The sequence below is a fragment of the Primulina tabacum genome, chromosome 6, assembly GCF_025594145.1.
Source record: "Primulina tabacum isolate GXHZ01 chromosome 6, ASM2559414v2, whole genome shotgun sequence".
Taxonomy (NCBI): Eukaryota; Viridiplantae; Streptophyta; class Magnoliopsida; order Lamiales; family Gesneriaceae; genus Primulina; species Primulina tabacum.
This window is the reverse complement of record NC_134555.1, coordinates 4,230,505-4,247,984: the sequence shown is the minus strand read 5'-3', so window position 1 is coordinate 4,247,984 and position 17,480 is coordinate 4,230,505. Positions and strand designations below refer to the sequence as shown.

General features: G+C 35.6%; 2 protein-coding genes and 1 pseudogene across 5 annotated transcripts; 2 read left to right on the top strand and 1 right to left on the bottom strand.

Moving 5' to 3' along the window:
* The first annotated feature begins 1,196 nt into the window (after nt 1-1,196).
* LOC142548860 (protein TONNEAU 1a-like) lies at nt 1,197-5,150 on the top strand. Its single transcript, XM_075657465.1, has 8 exons — nt 1,197-1,391; nt 2,011-2,140; nt 2,830-2,918; nt 3,007-3,129; nt 3,615-3,748; nt 3,828-3,853; nt 3,941-4,097; nt 4,758-5,150. The coding sequence occupies exons 1-8, from the start codon at nt 1,305-1,307 to the stop codon at nt 4,807-4,809; spliced, it is 798 nt and encodes a 265-aa protein (XP_075513580.1). The 5' UTR covers nt 1,197-1,304; the 3' UTR covers nt 4,810-5,150.
* Nucleotides 5,151-7,600: 2,450 nt separating this feature from the next.
* LOC142548858 (DEAD-box ATP-dependent RNA helicase 21-like) lies at nt 7,601-9,148 on the top strand (annotated as a pseudogene).
* Nucleotides 9,149-9,779: 631 nt separating this feature from the next.
* LOC142548859 (putative protein phosphatase 2C 38) lies at nt 9,780-14,410 on the bottom strand. Of its 4 annotated transcripts, none has more exons than XM_075657462.1 (5): nt 14,288-14,410; nt 13,052-13,571; nt 11,828-12,210; nt 10,803-11,039; nt 9,780-10,358 (listed from the first exon to the last, which is right to left on the bottom strand). In XM_075657462.1, the coding sequence occupies exons 2-5, from the start codon at nt 13,377-13,379 to the stop codon at nt 10,143-10,145; spliced, it is 1,164 nt and encodes a 387-aa protein (XP_075513577.1). In that variant the 5' UTR covers nt 13,380-13,571; nt 14,288-14,410; the 3' UTR covers nt 9,780-10,142. The 4 variants fall into 4 exon arrangements, with proteins under 4 accessions (XP_075513577.1, XP_075513578.1, XP_075513576.1 ...); XM_075657463.1 differs by having other exon boundaries at nt 14,332-14,407; XM_075657461.1 differs by lacking the exon at nt 14,288-14,410 and adding an exon at nt 13,892-14,271.
* Between the last annotated feature and the right edge of the window lie 3,070 nt (nt 14,411-17,480).

Below are 17,480 nucleotides of genomic sequence, written 5' to 3'. Positions count from 1 at the left end.
GTGTGTACAATAGATATACACTCACTACGTGGAAATTTTTCGCACCGAGCCGCCCTGAACATAACATGGGGATGGCTTTCTTGTGCTTCATCCTCGGCCGTTACAAATCGAGGAAACCGACGGGCGAGGAAGCCTGCGCGCGCTGCATTGCTCAGCTTCCACGTCCGTTGGTATACTCTTATAATGATGTTTTCTCTGAAGTTTTTTTTTTTAATTATTATTATCTTATTAAATTCCAATATATCAATTATGAGTTTTGTTCATAAAATTATCGTTTTATGTTTTCTCAGAAAAAATTAAAAATAAGTATCCCAATTTTGTTTTTACTTGAAAAAATTTTATGCTTCTCGTTTGACTTGTTTCATTTTTCTTTCAAATTTTCTCAATAATTTTTTATTAAAAAGTTTAAACGCATAATTTTAAAATAAGATTATTGTAATTTATATGGGGATTTGGAGATTCAAATCCATAGTCATATATTCCTGATAGAAATGTCAATGGGATGAGTACGAGTCGAATATGGCTAGACCCAAGATCTGCCTCATGAAGAAAACTTTGACCCATCATCCGTCCCACCCCGGTTAAATTTTCTTCGGACGCACCTCACCCCGAATACAAAATTGGGTCGGTTCTACCCGTGGTACTCGATTTTTTTTAAATGAAAACAATATTTTTCTTCACACATGACTGAATTACAAAACAAACAAGCCTCTCAATACAACACAATAGAAAACTAATTTATTTCTTCGACCACACTTATAATGACATATAAAGTATCTTCACGACATAATGAATTACATAAAAAAAAGAGCTACTAGCTCTCAAAAAAAAAATATTGACATCCTCAAGTGGACATTTATAAAACTAAAACCTTAAAATATTTATATGCACATATATGAGGTGGGTATTAGATAGATATTAAAGGACCAATGACTCGACTCATATCCAGGACGAGTCTGAAAAATTGGACCCGAGACCCATCCCATGACCCATTTGGTATGCCAAACTCGTCCTAGACGGAACGGGTCTAGGTAAAACCCGAACCCAAAATTCCTAATATTCATTCGGATCCTTTTAATTTATTTAAAACTATATAAATTGTATATTTATCAATAAATCCTCACAAAATGATTCAAATTTAAAAATTAAAATAATATTTGCCAATCTATGTAATTTTTAGAAAATAAATTAAATTATCATGAAATCCAAAATCCATCATCAGAAATTCGAACAAGCACGCGAGGAAGGCAAAGCGAAGGTCACTCAGTTTCTAAACTGAGAATTGGGGGAAATTTCCACTGAAAATGGACGATTACACCAGAGAAATAATGGATTTGAAAACCCTAGTCACTCGCACTCTCGAGAAGAAGGGGGTCCTCGCCAAGATCCGAGTTAGCTTCCCCCACCCTCCAATTCTATGTTTCCCCTCTTAATTTGATGCCATCACTGTTTACATTTTAGCTCGTGGTGTGAAATCTGAGAGTTTAACTGAAGAAGGCCGTAAGGATCGGTAATTTGGAGTCGGTTTGTTGGACCTTTTCGAGTTTATGAAATGAGGTTTATTTAGGTCGATTTTTGTAAGAATGTTGTGATTGATCGAGAGAGTCGAGTGGATGTTGTAGTTGTGATTTTACTCTCTGAACTTTGGGTTACGCTTATTCTCATTCTCGGATGTTTTAATGGATGAACTTGGGACGAGTTCTAATTATACTTAGTTTTGATGTTTTAATGGATGAACTTGGGACGAGTTCTAATTATACTTAGCTTTGCAGATTTTATGTTTTATCTGCGTGGAATATGATTAATATTTACTGAATACTTGCCTGGTGATGCCAGTAAGTGCGTGGTAGACCTAAGATTCTAAAGTAATTCTGGGATTTCAGTTGGTAGACATGTAATGTTAATATAAAGACACATGTAAATAAATTTGCACTCTGGGAGATAGCGAAAGAGTGTCACTGTGGTTGTTTTCAGGCAAGATTTGATAATTCTGCTGTTATTTGTTGTTAGGCTGAGCTGAGAGCTAGTGTGTTTGAAGCAATTGAAGAAGAGGATCGAGTCATAGAGAAAGAAGGTCTACCTCCTGCACTACTGGGTAGCTGCAACGACCATGCTAAGCAACTACATAACTCTCCTTCAGGTACATAAGTTTCAACGTTCCCATTCCTTTTTACCCCTGATTCGAAGATACCAATCCATTTATTTGAGTTTCATTTGCCTTTGATACCTATTCGTATTCAATCCCAAATCCCCTAGTTTTGCGGAGGGAAGCTCAATCCCACCATTTTCTTTTTAACTAGATACAATTTGAGTTAGATGAACATTCCCTGGTAAATTATTTTCCATTGCATTCTTCAAGATAGAGATTCTACACCAGTTCTCCTTCTAACATGATTCGCATCCAATGCCAGCCTCCCTTGGGGTAACAAACATTAGAATGTAGCATCTGGGGGATCTGGTTCTGTGGTTTTCTTCCTCTCTTGGAACTTTCCATCTCATCCATCATCTTACGATGTAATAATGGTCATGCGCGCATTTAACACCACGGTGATACTTCATCCGCTTGCGTCTTGTTCTCTTTCTGCTCGATCTGCGAATAGAAAATGAATTCCAGGACTTTGAAATCTTCAGTATATTTTAAGGGTTATCGATGTTATGTGAAAAGACTATGAAGTGACCTCAAACTCTATGGCATTATCTTTTATGCTACTAATTACAAGCTGTATTTGGATTATTATTTCTGAAATGGGTGCATTTTAAACTTAGAAAAATCAAGAATGATTAATATACTCAATTTTTTTTCCAGTAATTTTGTTTCATTAATTACAGGAAGGCTTTTGACTGCATTGGTATGTGAGTACTTGGAGTGGGCTCAATTAAGTCACACATTAAAAGTCTACTCACCAGAGTGTAATCTGGTACTTTCTGCTTACTCTTATCACTTTTCTCACTCTTATTGTCACGGGTATGTAATTATGAGTTGTTAGATTTCCTATTCATTTTCAGACAAAAGATTCCTGGAAATCTGAATTAAAAGAATTTTGCAGCAAGAATGGGCATGATCTTAATCGGAATGGAGACAGCGGTCCTCTGCTTTTGGATGTTTTAGAAGGGTTCTTGAAATACGAGGTCCGATTAAGTGCAATATTTAGATTAAGGTTTTGATATTGATGATATGACTCATATGATTGCGTACTTTAACTAGCACTTAAACTACTCATTCTGCTATCTAAACTCTTTTCTTATTGAAGTAACAGTTTTTGCCAGTTTTACCTATCAAATGGGTTATGTCAAGACTCAAGCAGTTAATGTAATCTGGAAATTTCGATGTTCCTTATTGCTGTTGTTTTTGGTTGGTCAATTAATGAGAATATTAACTATTAAAGAATCTATGTGGCCTAGAATTTTCTTGCTTCATGATGTTTCTTGTTCACTCAAAATTAAAGCAATTGTTGATGTTATTGCAATGCATATTAAAACGCTAAATATATTTTCTGAATGATTCTGCGCAGATCTTCAATTACAAAGCTCATATCATGACATAATGTTCTTTTTTTTTTCTATTTCTTAGATAATGTCAGATTCTCTTGACAGTTTTGATGTTGCTCATGCAGAATTTATCTCAAGGAAGGGGTAGCAACAGGAGATTAACCCCTTCAGAATCAGAGTCTCTATCCAACTTGGAGGCTCGAAATATTAGGAGACCTTCACCTCCCTCAGTTGCTGGGGGTTTACCTCCACTGGGAAGGTTCGTGACCATCATATCTGTCTTTTTCTTTCACTTGGTTTTCTGTTTAAACTTGTGATTAATGGAATTCTAATTGCAGGTCTCTTCCTGTTTCACAATCATCTGGTAAGTAGTAAAACGATTTTGATATTGTTTCTGTGACATCGGTTAGATTATTCCTTTTTTTGTCTTTTTTTTTTGTACGAGTTTCAGATAGACGAGCTGGGTCTTCTACTTCTGGCTATAGGAAAGGTGATTACAATTGGAGATATGATAATGATGAACCTTCAGAAGATGTATTACGTGCTTCTGCTGCATTAGAAAATCTGCAGTTGGATAGAAAAGCTCGTAATTTAACCACGTCTTGGAGGTTTGTTTCCGAACCTTGATGTTTTATTTCTAGAATTCATTTTATTTTTGTGTAATATCAGTGTTTAGATGAATATTTGTTCCTTTTGGTGAATTCTTGGACAATGTTATGCCATATCATACAATTATGCAGACATTGATGTTACTCCAGCACCATGATTATGATTGGTGTATGAAATATTTTTTTTGGATTTGAAGACCTAGTGGTAAGCAACTTAACTAGTTGAGAAAAAAATTAATGGGTCAAATGTAGTTAACATCATAATGTAATCTCCACGCCACCAGTTCCCGAGGATCAGCAATTCGTGTGCATTGGTCTTTTAGAGTTTAAAAATTATGTTTATTCAGTTGTATATATGATGAGAGAAACTGAAAAAATTTGCCTCGGGGTGATGAAGATGAAGTAATATTGAAAAAAATGGACTATTTTCAGCCCTCTAATTTAACAACCATTTGATGACCATGTTATCTGATAGCGAATTTTTTCAAGAATATATGTGACTTTTAGATATTATCTAAAACTACTTCGAAGTGCTATATCAATATAAAAAAAAAACTTGGACATTACATACAAGAGTGGAATTAAATCTTATTTGAGTAATTTACACAGCATGTATTTTTTGTCTTTTTAAACATCACTAATCGATGAATTTTGTGGCAGGCATGCTGGAGATGGAGTTCTGGAGGAAGATGGCAGGGTAGACCACATGTAATCAAATGATCTCAACTTAGTTATAAGAATTTTATTGATCCAACTATATACAAGATCTTTGTTCCTTCATGTATCTGTGAGTTGGAATTTTATGAGCTTAACCTTCTTCTGTTTTTTTTTAAATCACCATTACACCATTTATCCCCATTTGATGCTCACTTTCCTTTAGTCATATTGGTACTTCACCAAGTTGGTCTGGTACATGTGGTTCTTGTATGTAGACAGTCTTGTGTTTGTGAATTTTAGTTGCATCTGCTTGTGTAGCATGCTTGAGTATCATTAGCATGGCGTGTATTTACATTTTGTAATATCTTATCTCGTTTCAGCATTTGTTGTTTGCTCGTGTGAGTCGATTCAGCCAGAACATGATTTCTTGCAGCTCATGTCTTTGCAACAAAAGGATTATGAAAGAGAGGAGTGATTTTTTTCCTTTTTTTACATCAAAAATCAACTTTGAGGAATGTGTTTAAAAACTTCAATGTACGACTGACCATTTGGCTCAGCGATATGTTATTATCAAAAAACTAGGTTCGAGACTCCTCCACCCCATTACTCAAAGAAAGAAGTAGAAAAAAGACTTAAATATGGCCCACCCAGGCCATTTGTGATCTTGTTCGTCTTTGCTTGTGACGGTAAACCTTAGGAGTTAGGGGTCTAAAAAACTTGATCCAATCAGGAAAACACCCATTATATTAACGTTTATAAGTATATTAAATGATTTTATCCATTTTCCAGATGTGAGGGGTTACTGCCTTGACATTCCAAGATCTGAGTTTCACCGTTGAAAGAAAGAGGATCTTGTGTTCTGTCCTCGAAAGTGTTTAGGAACAACTTTTGCAAATTTTAAAGTGATATTTCGGTGAAATAAACGTAAACATAATGTGTCAAAGATAGTGGATTGAGAGGCTTTGGCAACAAGGGGAAAAATTAAATATTCATCTGGTTTCTCTTTCAATGTTTTTTCTTTGGGTTTGAAAGTTCTTTGATTGATGTATTAAGAAACTCTTTCTACTATATCTCACGGTTCACATTTCTCCGGTGGAAGAAAGAACAGAATAAACAACAAAGGATTTTTTTTAGAACAGGTTTCTTGTGAGACGATCTCACGAATCTTTATCTGTGAGACGGGTCAACTCTAAAGATATTCACGATAAAAAGTAATACTCTTAGCATTTTTTCATTGATGACTCAAATAAGAGATCCGTCTCACAAAATACGACTTATGGCATCGTCTCACGCAAGTTTTTGTCTTATTTTTATTATTATCGTAAATCCAATACAAAGTCAATTTCGGAAAGTTTTTTTTTTTTTTTTGGTGAACAAATGGCCGTTTGTTTTGACTGGTTGAATGAAACATATAAAAGTACATGTTATCGACTCAAGACCCATTTCTTGCGACTGGATGCCAAGAAGCCTCTTTTTTCACCAAAGCTGAGCGTGAAGAATCTAAAATCCCATCATCGGTTGACCCAACTTCTGTGAGACGGAAACGAAATCCCTGGAAGCACGAAAGCGTGCTCGTTTGGAGATTTGGCGGATAGGGAGCGTGAGATTGAGTTGAGTGCTATTAAGGAGCAGTATCTGGGATTGGTCAAACCCACGAAGCAGGTTATTAAGCCAAACCAGAAGTTCCGATTCTCTTTCGATTGGGAGAACGCCAAAGACACCTCTCGCGAAAGGAATTATCTGTATGATAGCCTTCACAAGGCCTGTCTCCTCTTTGGCCGGGGTCTCCAGGCCATGCCGGCCCGCAGGGAGCAGAAAAACCTTGCTGCTAGAAGGAAGGCGTTGAGGAGACTCGTTAGGAAGCTGCTGCTGATTTGTATGAAAAGTTTGATATGAGGGTTGATAGGCATTGGTCTGAGAAGAATCTCGAGACAATGAATTAGAGGGACTGGGGAATTTTTAGGGAATATTTCTGTAACGCCCCAGATTCGACGACTGTCCGCATTGTACCAAGACGAGTCTTTCCAGCGTGCTTATGTCCTCACTCACACGCACCCTAGAAAACTTCCCAGGGGTTACCCATCCCAAAATTACCCCAAGTCAAGCACGTTTTACTTTGGAGATCTTATGTGATGAGCTACCGAAAAGAAGATGCACCTTCGTGATATGAATAGTATCAATCAAATCTTTTAAACTCTCTTCAACTGTGCAGTCCATTACATTGAACAGTCTCAGAATCCCTCTCATTCTCGTGTGGGATCGGTTCATTCATGTTCCCTCCACCTAGAAGCCTGCCAGGAGCCACTCATTGTCCGTTCAACCTCATTGCACCGGCGATCACCCCCCGCCCTCTTCGGCCCCGGGCCTCACATGCCCACCAGCTTCCGCTTGGTTCGTCCCTGAACCACACCGTACTAAGAGAGGTCGGCTCTGATACCAACTGTAACGTCCCAGATTCGTCGACTGTCCTCACTGTACCAAGACAAGTCTTTCAAGCGTGCTTATATCCTCACTCACACGCACCCTAGAAAACTTCCCAGGGGGTCACCCATTCCAAAATTACCCCAAGTCAAGCACGCTCAACTTTAGAGTTTTTATGTGATGAGCTACCGAAAAGAAGATGCACCTTCATGATATGAGTAGTACCAATCAAATCTTTTAAGTCCTCTTCAACTGTACAGTCCATTACATTGAACAGTCTCAGAATCCCTCTCATTCTCGTGTGGGATCGGTTCATTCATATTCTCTCCACCTAGAAGCATGCCAGGAGCCGCTCATTGTTCATGCAACTTCATTCCACCGGCAATCACCCCCCGCCCTTTTCGACCCCGGGCCTCACAATTTCAATATTTCTTACGAGGGACGTTCAAGAATTCTGCACCCTATGAGGAGTTGGGATGAGAGCAAGTTGGCACCCGAGCTGCTGAGGGCTGTGGAGAGGGCAGGCTACAAGACTTCATCTCCCATTCAGATGGCCGCCATCCCGCTGGGACTGTAACGGGCGAGACGTCATTGGAATAGCTGAGACTGGTTCTGGTAAAACTGCTGCATTTGTTCTTCCTATGCTCACCCACATAAGTAGACTCCCTCCTATAAGTGAGCAGAATGAGGCTGAAGAGCCTTATGCCATTGTGCTGGTGTCAACTAGAGAGCTTGCTCTGCAGATTGAGGTTGAGGATGTCAAATTCACTCCTTGTTTGGGCATAAAGGTTGTTCCTATGGTTGGCGGGCAATCAATCGAAGAACTGGGGACGTCTTCTTGATTGCTTGGAGAGGCGGTATGCTGTATTGAATCAGTGTAACTATGTTGTTCTTGATGAGGCTGACCGAATGATTGATATGGGTTTTGAATGTCAAGTTGCTTAGGTGCCATGCCTTCAAGTAACATGAAACCGTAAAACGGAGGACGAGGACCTTGATGAGAAAAGGATTTATACGACTACTTAAATGTTCAGTGCAACTATGCCAGCTGGTGTGGAGCGGCTGGCGCGGAAGTACTTGAGAAATCTTCTTGTTGTCAACATCGGCACATCAGGAAAGACTATCGATCTTATTACTCAGCATGTTTTCATGATGAAAGAGAACAATAAATTGTGTAGACTGAAAAAGTTTCTTGATGAGTTCGAGGGATAAGACTGCTATTGTACTTTTTAACAGGAGGAAGGTTGCTGGCGTGGTTGCTAAAGCTTTGGATGAAGAAGGTTATCGTGTGACCACATTGCACGGTGGAATGTCGCAGGAACAGAGAGAAACGAGTCTTGAAGGTTTTAAGACCAAGAGATACAACGTGTTGGTTGCTAACAACGCAGCAGGACGAGGTATTGATATACCAGAAGTGGCGCACGTCATAAATAATGACATGCCGGATAAAAATGAGGCTTGCAGTTATCGTATTGGAAGAACGGGTCGTGCTGGGAGGATCGGTGTGGCTACCACGTTCTTGACTTTGCATGATGCGGAAGTTTTCTATGATCTAAGGCAAGTGCTTATGCAGAGTAACAGTCATGTCTCCCCGAGCAAGCCAGACATGAGGCATCAAAGTTTAAGCCCGGTTCGGTCCCTGAACGGCCACGCAAGCAGAACGACACGATCTATGTTCATTGATCTCATAAACCGCAGACTCTTCAAACATCTCGAGCTACATATTTTTTATGATTTTTTAAGGTCATTGTGATCAATGGCTGTTGAGCTAATTCAATGAACAAATAAGGCCAAGATTTAGATTGCGAAAAGTGAAATATTCTTCTGTTTACTGCGAAAAACTCTTTAGCAGTATCATCCCACTTTTCCTAATATCTCCTCTGCTTCTCCATTTTCACGTTTTCTTTTTCATTGTTCTTCAATATTCCTCTGAAATTACCCTCCCCCTGGGTGAGGACAACTTGTTTCGTTAGAATGCTGTGCGGACTCCAATTAATTTTTAATTATATAAAATTAAAAAAAAATGAGCTACAATGTGCCAATACAGAAAATGTAATTTTTTTCTTTTTCCAAATGCTTGTTATTTAAATAAATCTTTAAAAAGATAGCTTTTGTGACTTGGCCTTATTTTTTTAAAAAAAAATAGAAAAATATGCTAAGTTGTGTACATATGTAAAATTAGAAATCTGATTTTATGAATTTTCACATCAAACCCTTTCTTAGTAATTGTAATAATTTAAGTAGATTTTTGTATCTTGTCAAAAAATGTAATAAAATTATCAATAAAAGCTTAGATCTTAGATGAGGAACAAAGTCTTCTTTCCTTTTTCAAGTGTACTTTCAAAAATCATTTCAAAATATCACATGCTATCTACAGAAGAATGTTACTTGTTTTAGCTTATGTATGTGGTTTTGGTGCATATACACAAAAACAGTTTTAATAGCACTTTTTTAAATACTTTTCTTCCTAAACCTTTGATGTGCCCAAATTTCTTTGGAAGAATTACATTATAAAACCAGTCTTTCCAAATTTTAGTTCAAAAATATGCAATGCTCGTCCACAATTACATTATTATAACATAACACCATTTTGAAACACAGAGGAATCAGTCCAAAAGTTTGGTTTTTTTTTTTAAAATAATCGTGGAGTCTTTATTCTTGAAAGATATGGTGCCCAGTGCATAATAAAATATTTCACTCAAACACACAAGCTAACTTAACCAAGGCAGCCTAAATTATCTTACAAAAAATTTCAGTATCCTCATTTTATCACGGCATTTAAATTTTTGTTTCATATGCCAGTCAGCTAAAAATTCAAGACAACACAAACTCGTCGCATCTTCCTGGCATAATCATTAACATTATCAAAATGTGGTGATATCCCATGCAAAGAAAACAAAAATTCACTCTACACATAAAAATCCTCTAGTTCTCAAGAAAATCATTCGGCAAGTTAATAGGTAAGCTTTACCGAGTATTTCCACCGCCTTTTACCGAGAGAATGGGGCCGTGGGAGGAACTGCGACTGATCAAATGAGAGTCTAAGAAGAGAACTATAACCGTGATGTCATCATGAAAATGTCTTCTCACTCCTCGATCAATCTTTTTCAGGTCCGAATATCTCATTTCTCTTTTCTTTGCTGTTTCTTGCAGTGCAGCTTTGACAAGTTTTCGAGCAATACCCTGCAATGTAAACATGGAGAGGTCCTCTTTGTAAAAAAAATATTCAACACGGATTTCACAAGTTTCACCTCCACTTGAAAAGGTAGGCTAGTGCATGCAGTTAGCCATAAATCCATTAAGTTATGCAAAGATCAAGAAGTGATATTTCTGAGTCCATAAAATATGACAACTATAAGTTAGAGAAAATAAGAGTGAGGTGGGGTCGGAGGTAGCAGAAAACAGGATAATACTAAGATTTTGATACAGGAAGAGGGCAGAGAGAAAAAATGATCTCAACTAAGAAAATTATAAAACAAGGCAGGGCAAAAGTTATATTTTAGATATATAATCTATGAAAATTGATATCGATTTGCGAATGAAAATAAATGCTTATTCTCAGACAAAAGGCGACCACCCATATTAAAAACCTAGAATAAGATCGTATAAGTGACGTAAATGTCCTACATTGCGTGGAGAACTGTTGACAAGGTCGACTGCCTCTTGATTACTAAGGTGCTCCCATAAACCATCTGAAGCAAAAATAAGAAACTGGTCCTCGGGATAAAGTTTTTGGACAAGTATTGATGGCTCAGCCAAAAGGATCGGCTTCTCAAACGGTTCTGGCAATCTGAACTTTGGTAACAATGGCACTCTATTGAACTCCTGTTTCTTCAAGTAAGCATCGCCTATAGATCTCGAAACCTTGAATCAAATTCCATGTGTATTAGCAATGAAAGCCGAGAGCGTCGGTACAAATTTATTTAATTATAAGAGAAAAAATCCAGAGTTTTGGGATACAATTATTTCATTACAAATAAAATGTTTGATAAAATCACTTTCCCGACGATGCATTCTACACAACAGGAGAAAAGGCGGAAAGCATGACAATTAAGATTATATATATGTAGTTTTGTTATACTGCCTCAATCATTTCCACCTCTGTGCCCAGCTCATCATATATTGGATTTTATTAAGCATATCAAAATTGTACAAACACATATCAAAACTGTATATATATACTTCACTCATCGATACCAGAAAGAATTAGAGGGGGCTTATCTTAAACTTTAACACGATCAAAACAATGGTCAGGACTCATCAACCATGAAATATTGAGAAATGTGAAAATGGCAGAGCATTTTGATTAATGCCTATACATAATTATCAATATGGTATGACACTCCAAATTTCTCTCCTTTTTCAGAATGTCAACTAGGGCGAGAAATATATTACGCGGAGGGACCAACTGCCCCATCTATTACCTTTCCTGATAATCATGAAGACACAAAAACAGAGAAGAGTATGGGTTATCTCCAATGCCAATGTACCAGGCGTGTCGATAAAATTAATATGGATTTTTTACATGTATACAGCTAATCAATAACCGCAGAGCTAAAACTAAACCAGGATACTATCTCAAAGCAACAAAAGGAATGTAAGAATGTAGAACAAAAGAGAACAACATATATTGTGCAACAAAAAAAAGTTACCTGGATAAGACCCTTCACACGCCAAACCCTGTGCTTTAAAACAACGATCTGAGGATCATTGGGATGTAATGCATGTAATTCTTCCCGAACAGATTCAAAACTTGCATTGTGCTCAGTTGATAACTGCACGGCTTTAATCTCATTCTCGACCTTTTCTAGTCTTCCCAACACCACCCTAGAATCCCCAGCATTGGCAACGTATAAGAGACCTCTGCATATAATGCCCACCAAACAACATGATCCCACAGAAGCAATTTGCGGTTTAAATTCCCATTGTTTTTTAACCAAAGAAAGGAATTCTTCTTCTGTTGCCAAATATGCATTTTTTATTACATCGGCCGACATTTCTTGTTTGTCTGCCGCGAGTTCTGCATCATGAAGAGCTGCCAAGTGAGTAAACATATGCATCAGCAGACTCCAAAAGATAACCTTATTTTACCACATGCTAAGACATTATTATTTTATATCAAAACCTAATATTTGAAACAAATGGCTCGTGAATAAGCAAATAAATCAGATTCGGGGGTCATATATGAGTGTGCCACTGATTGCAAAGCATGAGAGGAAGAAATTTTTTTTGAGGCAAAAGCACTACAATTTCTATAAACCAGATTCTTTATCTAAAGTTGCATACAAAAGTAAAACAACTAGCTTTTCGTAGTGTTTGCAAATGCTTAAAAAAAGTGATTTGTAAACACTACTTTAATTTACTAGAACATAAGGTGATCAGTTCCAACTAGTTCAAAACATTATTCTAACCAACCAATTGTTCTCGGGAATAAGGTATCACACTCCATTCTCGTATTAGGAAATAATCCTCTCAAAACAATTGAAAATACCATAAATCTTTTTTCGCATACTTTTCCTTTTCCCTTCCTTCAAAGCTAAACTAAAGATTCACTTCTTTTATTTCCTCTGTGTTTTTCCATGAAGACTCCGAGAATAATATACAGTGTGAAAGAGTATATGATAATTATTAAAGCTGATATTAAGTGTAGAAAAAGCTGCTTCGATATTCCTTTCTATCGGAAGGAACTAAAAAGAAGCCAAATGACTCTGGAGGAAGAAAAGGCATGCATTCCACTGTAACACACATCTTAACATTAAATACTATCAAATCCACATTAACCATCTCATAATATGTAAATACGCAAATGAAAATATGTAAATAAGTCAGTGGAAACAACACAAGAGTCAAATATCCAGCAAGAACGAGGTGCGTACTCTTCATATTCTCGAAAAGGCGATCGCTAATAAACCGTGAAGCTTCGGGTCCGGCATGTCCATCATAAATCCCGACAAAAGTCCCATGAGGAGCCGACTCAGATAAGCTCATCGGTCCTGATTCGAGCTGGCTGTAATCTTCCAATATGTTATTGGCTTGAATAACTGCCATAGAGAATTCCCCATTAACATGCTGTCCAGAATCCTTATACCACCATAAACCATCCACACGACTGCCAATGTCACCTCCTCCTCTGCTGCTATTTTCGCCCTCGTTTTCAACCGAAGACCTCCAACATACAAATTTTCTCCATGTCAAGGTCACCATTGCCTTTTTACATGTTATGTTTTGCTAAAACTGTTTCACTCAAATGAATTGCAATACCCCCAAACTCAACCTTATTTCGAATTTTCTAAATTCCAACTGCAATTTCGATTCCTTTTCACCTCCAATTTGCAAACCCACATCACAAATTCCAGATTTATGCAGTAGTCACCAAACGATGAATACACCAGCAACCTGTATTACGCATAAAAAGCAAGAAAATCAATGATTCCTCCAAACCAAAAACAATATTATCACAGATACATGTGATAATACCGTACACCCACAATGTAACGAAACATAATCAATGTCATTGAATAACGCATTGAACATAAAAAGAAACAACAAAACAAAACTCAATACCAAAACCCGCAAAATATCGACACATTCAATTCAAGCTTAAAACAAAACCGAAAAGATTATAAAAATTTAGCACCAAGAACCCATCACAACACAACAATGAATAAGAAATTAACAAGCTCCCCGCGGAGAGAACCAAAACCACAAACTTTTACCTGGGAAAAAAAAGTTCAAAGGGTTAGATCAAGAGAGAGCGAGAGAGAGAGAGAGAGAGACACCAAGACAAGAATGAATATAACCCTTTGATGTGAAAAAGAAATAAGAAAAAAAAAAGAGACAGTACACAGAAGAATTCAACAGTCTTATATAACCAACTTTCAATGGGCTTTTCACAGCCGATTTTCTTGTTGGGTTTTTACACCTCAAGAGATTTGTTTGCAAATTTGATTCATTTATAGGAACTCATTCGGAGGGGGTTAGGGGTTCTGATGTTGACGAACAACAAACCACCATTTCAGGCAAATTTTTCTCATCTCTTCCCCTCTCCTATATATATACACACATATTTACTAAATATGCATAACAAAATGGGAATTTATGGGAATTTTTACTTTATAAAAGGGATAATACAAAAATCATTGCTTTGAACACTCACACTCCGTTCATCTTTCCTTCGCAAATCCACGTATCTACCCAACTGTGCTTATCACTACACACGGTTGCAGCAATTATCACGCGGAGATGTTTTAATTGTTTATTAGAAATTCGGTTAATTGCATTTTGTATTAATTTGTACTGTTTTCCAATTTTTTTTTTTTTATAGCAAACACATGCATACTAGTTATATTTTATATTCGATCTCGAGCTCGAATTTATTAACTTATTTCCAATATAACATAATTTTACAAGTATATCTTACTCGGGTTCGGTTCAATTAAAAATTTGAATTCGAACTCGATTCTTTATATTAAAGAGAACATAATTTTATAAGTATAGCGTGCTCGGATTCGGTTCACTTAAAATTTTGAATTCGAACTCGATTCTTTATATAAAATAATAACGTGTACTTGATAATAAGTTACTTATCTCCAATTATGTTTTCATTTTGGCCAAGTTTCAAACGTACAAAAGGATTTTTCTTGGTCAACTATGGTTACATTGAATGATTATGCAATAAGTTTTAGACTTGGGAAATTATTTTTAACCTTTGATTGGAGTAAGCTTTGATTTTACGAGACTAGCACGAGTTTGAAATTTCGAATTCGAGTTTGGCTTCGAAATTGTTCTGATATCAACTTTGAGCTTCATTATCCAAAAGCTCAAGAAAAAGTTGTAAAATCAGGTCTTAAATATTTTAGCTTTTTAATAATTATTATAAGTAAGTTAAATCATTACTCGGGTAGTTGAGTTTCTTATGATAATATTATTATTTATAGTTTCATTCCTAAGCTAACTGACAACATAATATTTTTTTAACACAAGTAGCTTGGAAAATTTCTTACAGCAGTTATTTTGTGAGACGGTCTCACGAATTTTTATCTGTGAGACAGATCAATCATACCGATATTCACAATTAAGAGTGGGCGTTTTTTTTTCGGGTATCGGGTACCCGACAAACCCGTTTTTTTTTTTAAATACCCGACCCGATCGGGTAAATCGGGTACGCGAATTTTTTAAAAAAAATTTATGAATCTATCCGTCTATTTATTTAAAAAATACATGTATTTTTTTGTAGTTAGTCATAATCTGGTATAATGACAATTACTAATCATAAAATGATATAATGACATGATATTTTGTGAAATGTGAAAAATACATTTGTTTTTTTAATTTACTAGTCATAATATGATATAATGACTAGCCATAACTCAATATAATGACGTGATTTTTTGTGAAATGTGAAAAATATATATATTTTTTCAAAAAATAAAATAAATATTAATTTTTTTTCCCGGGTACCCGAAAATACCCGATCATTTCGGGTAACCGAGGACATGATTGGGTTGGTGTCGGGTAGTAAATTTTGTCGGGTACCCGAAATTTCGGATACCCGAACCCGAAAACCCGACTCGCACCCACCCATATTCACAATAAAAGGTCATATTTTTTTATTAATGATCCAAATAAGAGATCTGTCTCACAAAATACGACATGTGAGACCGTTTCACACAGGTTTTTACCAATTTCTTATTAAGCTCCTCGTTCAGATCAATCCTAATGTGGATCAAAATTTTTTTTTTGTTCCCGCACTAATATCTAGATTTAATTTTAAAAAGGAGATTTATGATAATAATGCGAATATATGAAATTATATATGGATTAATTTTGAAATTAGCAAAAAGATACAGCTGGTAATTAGAGAATGTGTTGCAATGGATTTTGCTTTAAAAAAATTGATTAAAGAAATTTTTTAAAAAAATGAATAGTGTTTGAAAACAAAAGCGAAAAGTTGAGAATCAGAAGTGAGCAGTGTTTGATAAATAATTAATTCTAACACCAACTTATTATTAGAAACACTTTTACAGAAGTAAAATGGGTATCCCACCACTGCCTAGCAATTCGAGCTCAAATTTGCAATCTGAGTTTAAGAAACATACGAAACTGATTTATATATATGTATTAGTCTAGGCAATGTTGAACTTGAAATTGATTATGCGAGCCGAGAAGGACGAGGAACTGCACTCGATGTAGATCGTCAGGTGCAACATGAGACCATATATACAACAATAACATTGGTGGAGAGTCGTCCGGATCTGTGTGAGAAAACATCCATAAATTTATTTCATCAAATTTTTTTTTTAAAAAAACTCTAAATTGAATTAAAGATTAATATAATTTTTTTAAAAATCAAAATCATTATTAACTGTCCAGTTTCTTAGGAGATATATTCAATTTATGAGATTTTATTGACTTTTAATGATTTTTGTAGATTTTAAAAGTCTAAGGGGGGTGTATCCATTCTATAAAGGTATTCAATCAAGACTTTTGCATACTTTATTGAAGTCTAGTATTATTCAAAATAGACTTTCTTAGAGTTTTAAAAAGTCAAGTGATATTCAACATTGACTTTTAAAAACTCTATAAAAGTCTATAGGTATTCAAATTTTCAATACACTTTTAATAACTTCATGGAATTCATCAACATACAAGCAGTAAAGCCTAAGGTACAACTATAAATTGTTAAAAATTGTATTTGTTTCAACCCAAAGATTTGGATGGACTTCATGGAATTCATCAACATACAAGCATTAAAGCATAAGATACAACTATAAATTGTTAAAAATTGTATTTGTTTCAACCCAAAGATTTGGATGGATTTTTAAAACTTCTAACTCATACACAAACTATTTATTTCTCTCTATGTCGCTTCACATCACCTCTCTTCTTATCTTTTCTCCTCTTATCTATCTCTATCACTGTCTTAAATTTTCGAAATATAACTCTATATTTTCATATTTCCTTATCAATTTTTTTGTTTTTTTGGCTGATTTTTCATTTAATAATTTTTTATTTTAATATCATAAGAGAGTTTGAATTCTAGATTTGATTTTGTGATTTTTAATTTATGATTTATGCAAATTAATGTAATATTAAATAATAAAAAAAGATGATCCAAAAAATACCGCATAATTCTTAATAATTGAATAGCCTCGCAACAACCATTATTTTTTAAATTCTTTTTAGCAGTTTCAATTAATGCGTAAGTTATGATATTTTTATACAAAATTATATCCACGTAATGATAAATAATATATATTTTCATATGTATATTATCTATTCAAAAACAATGTTACTGATTAATCA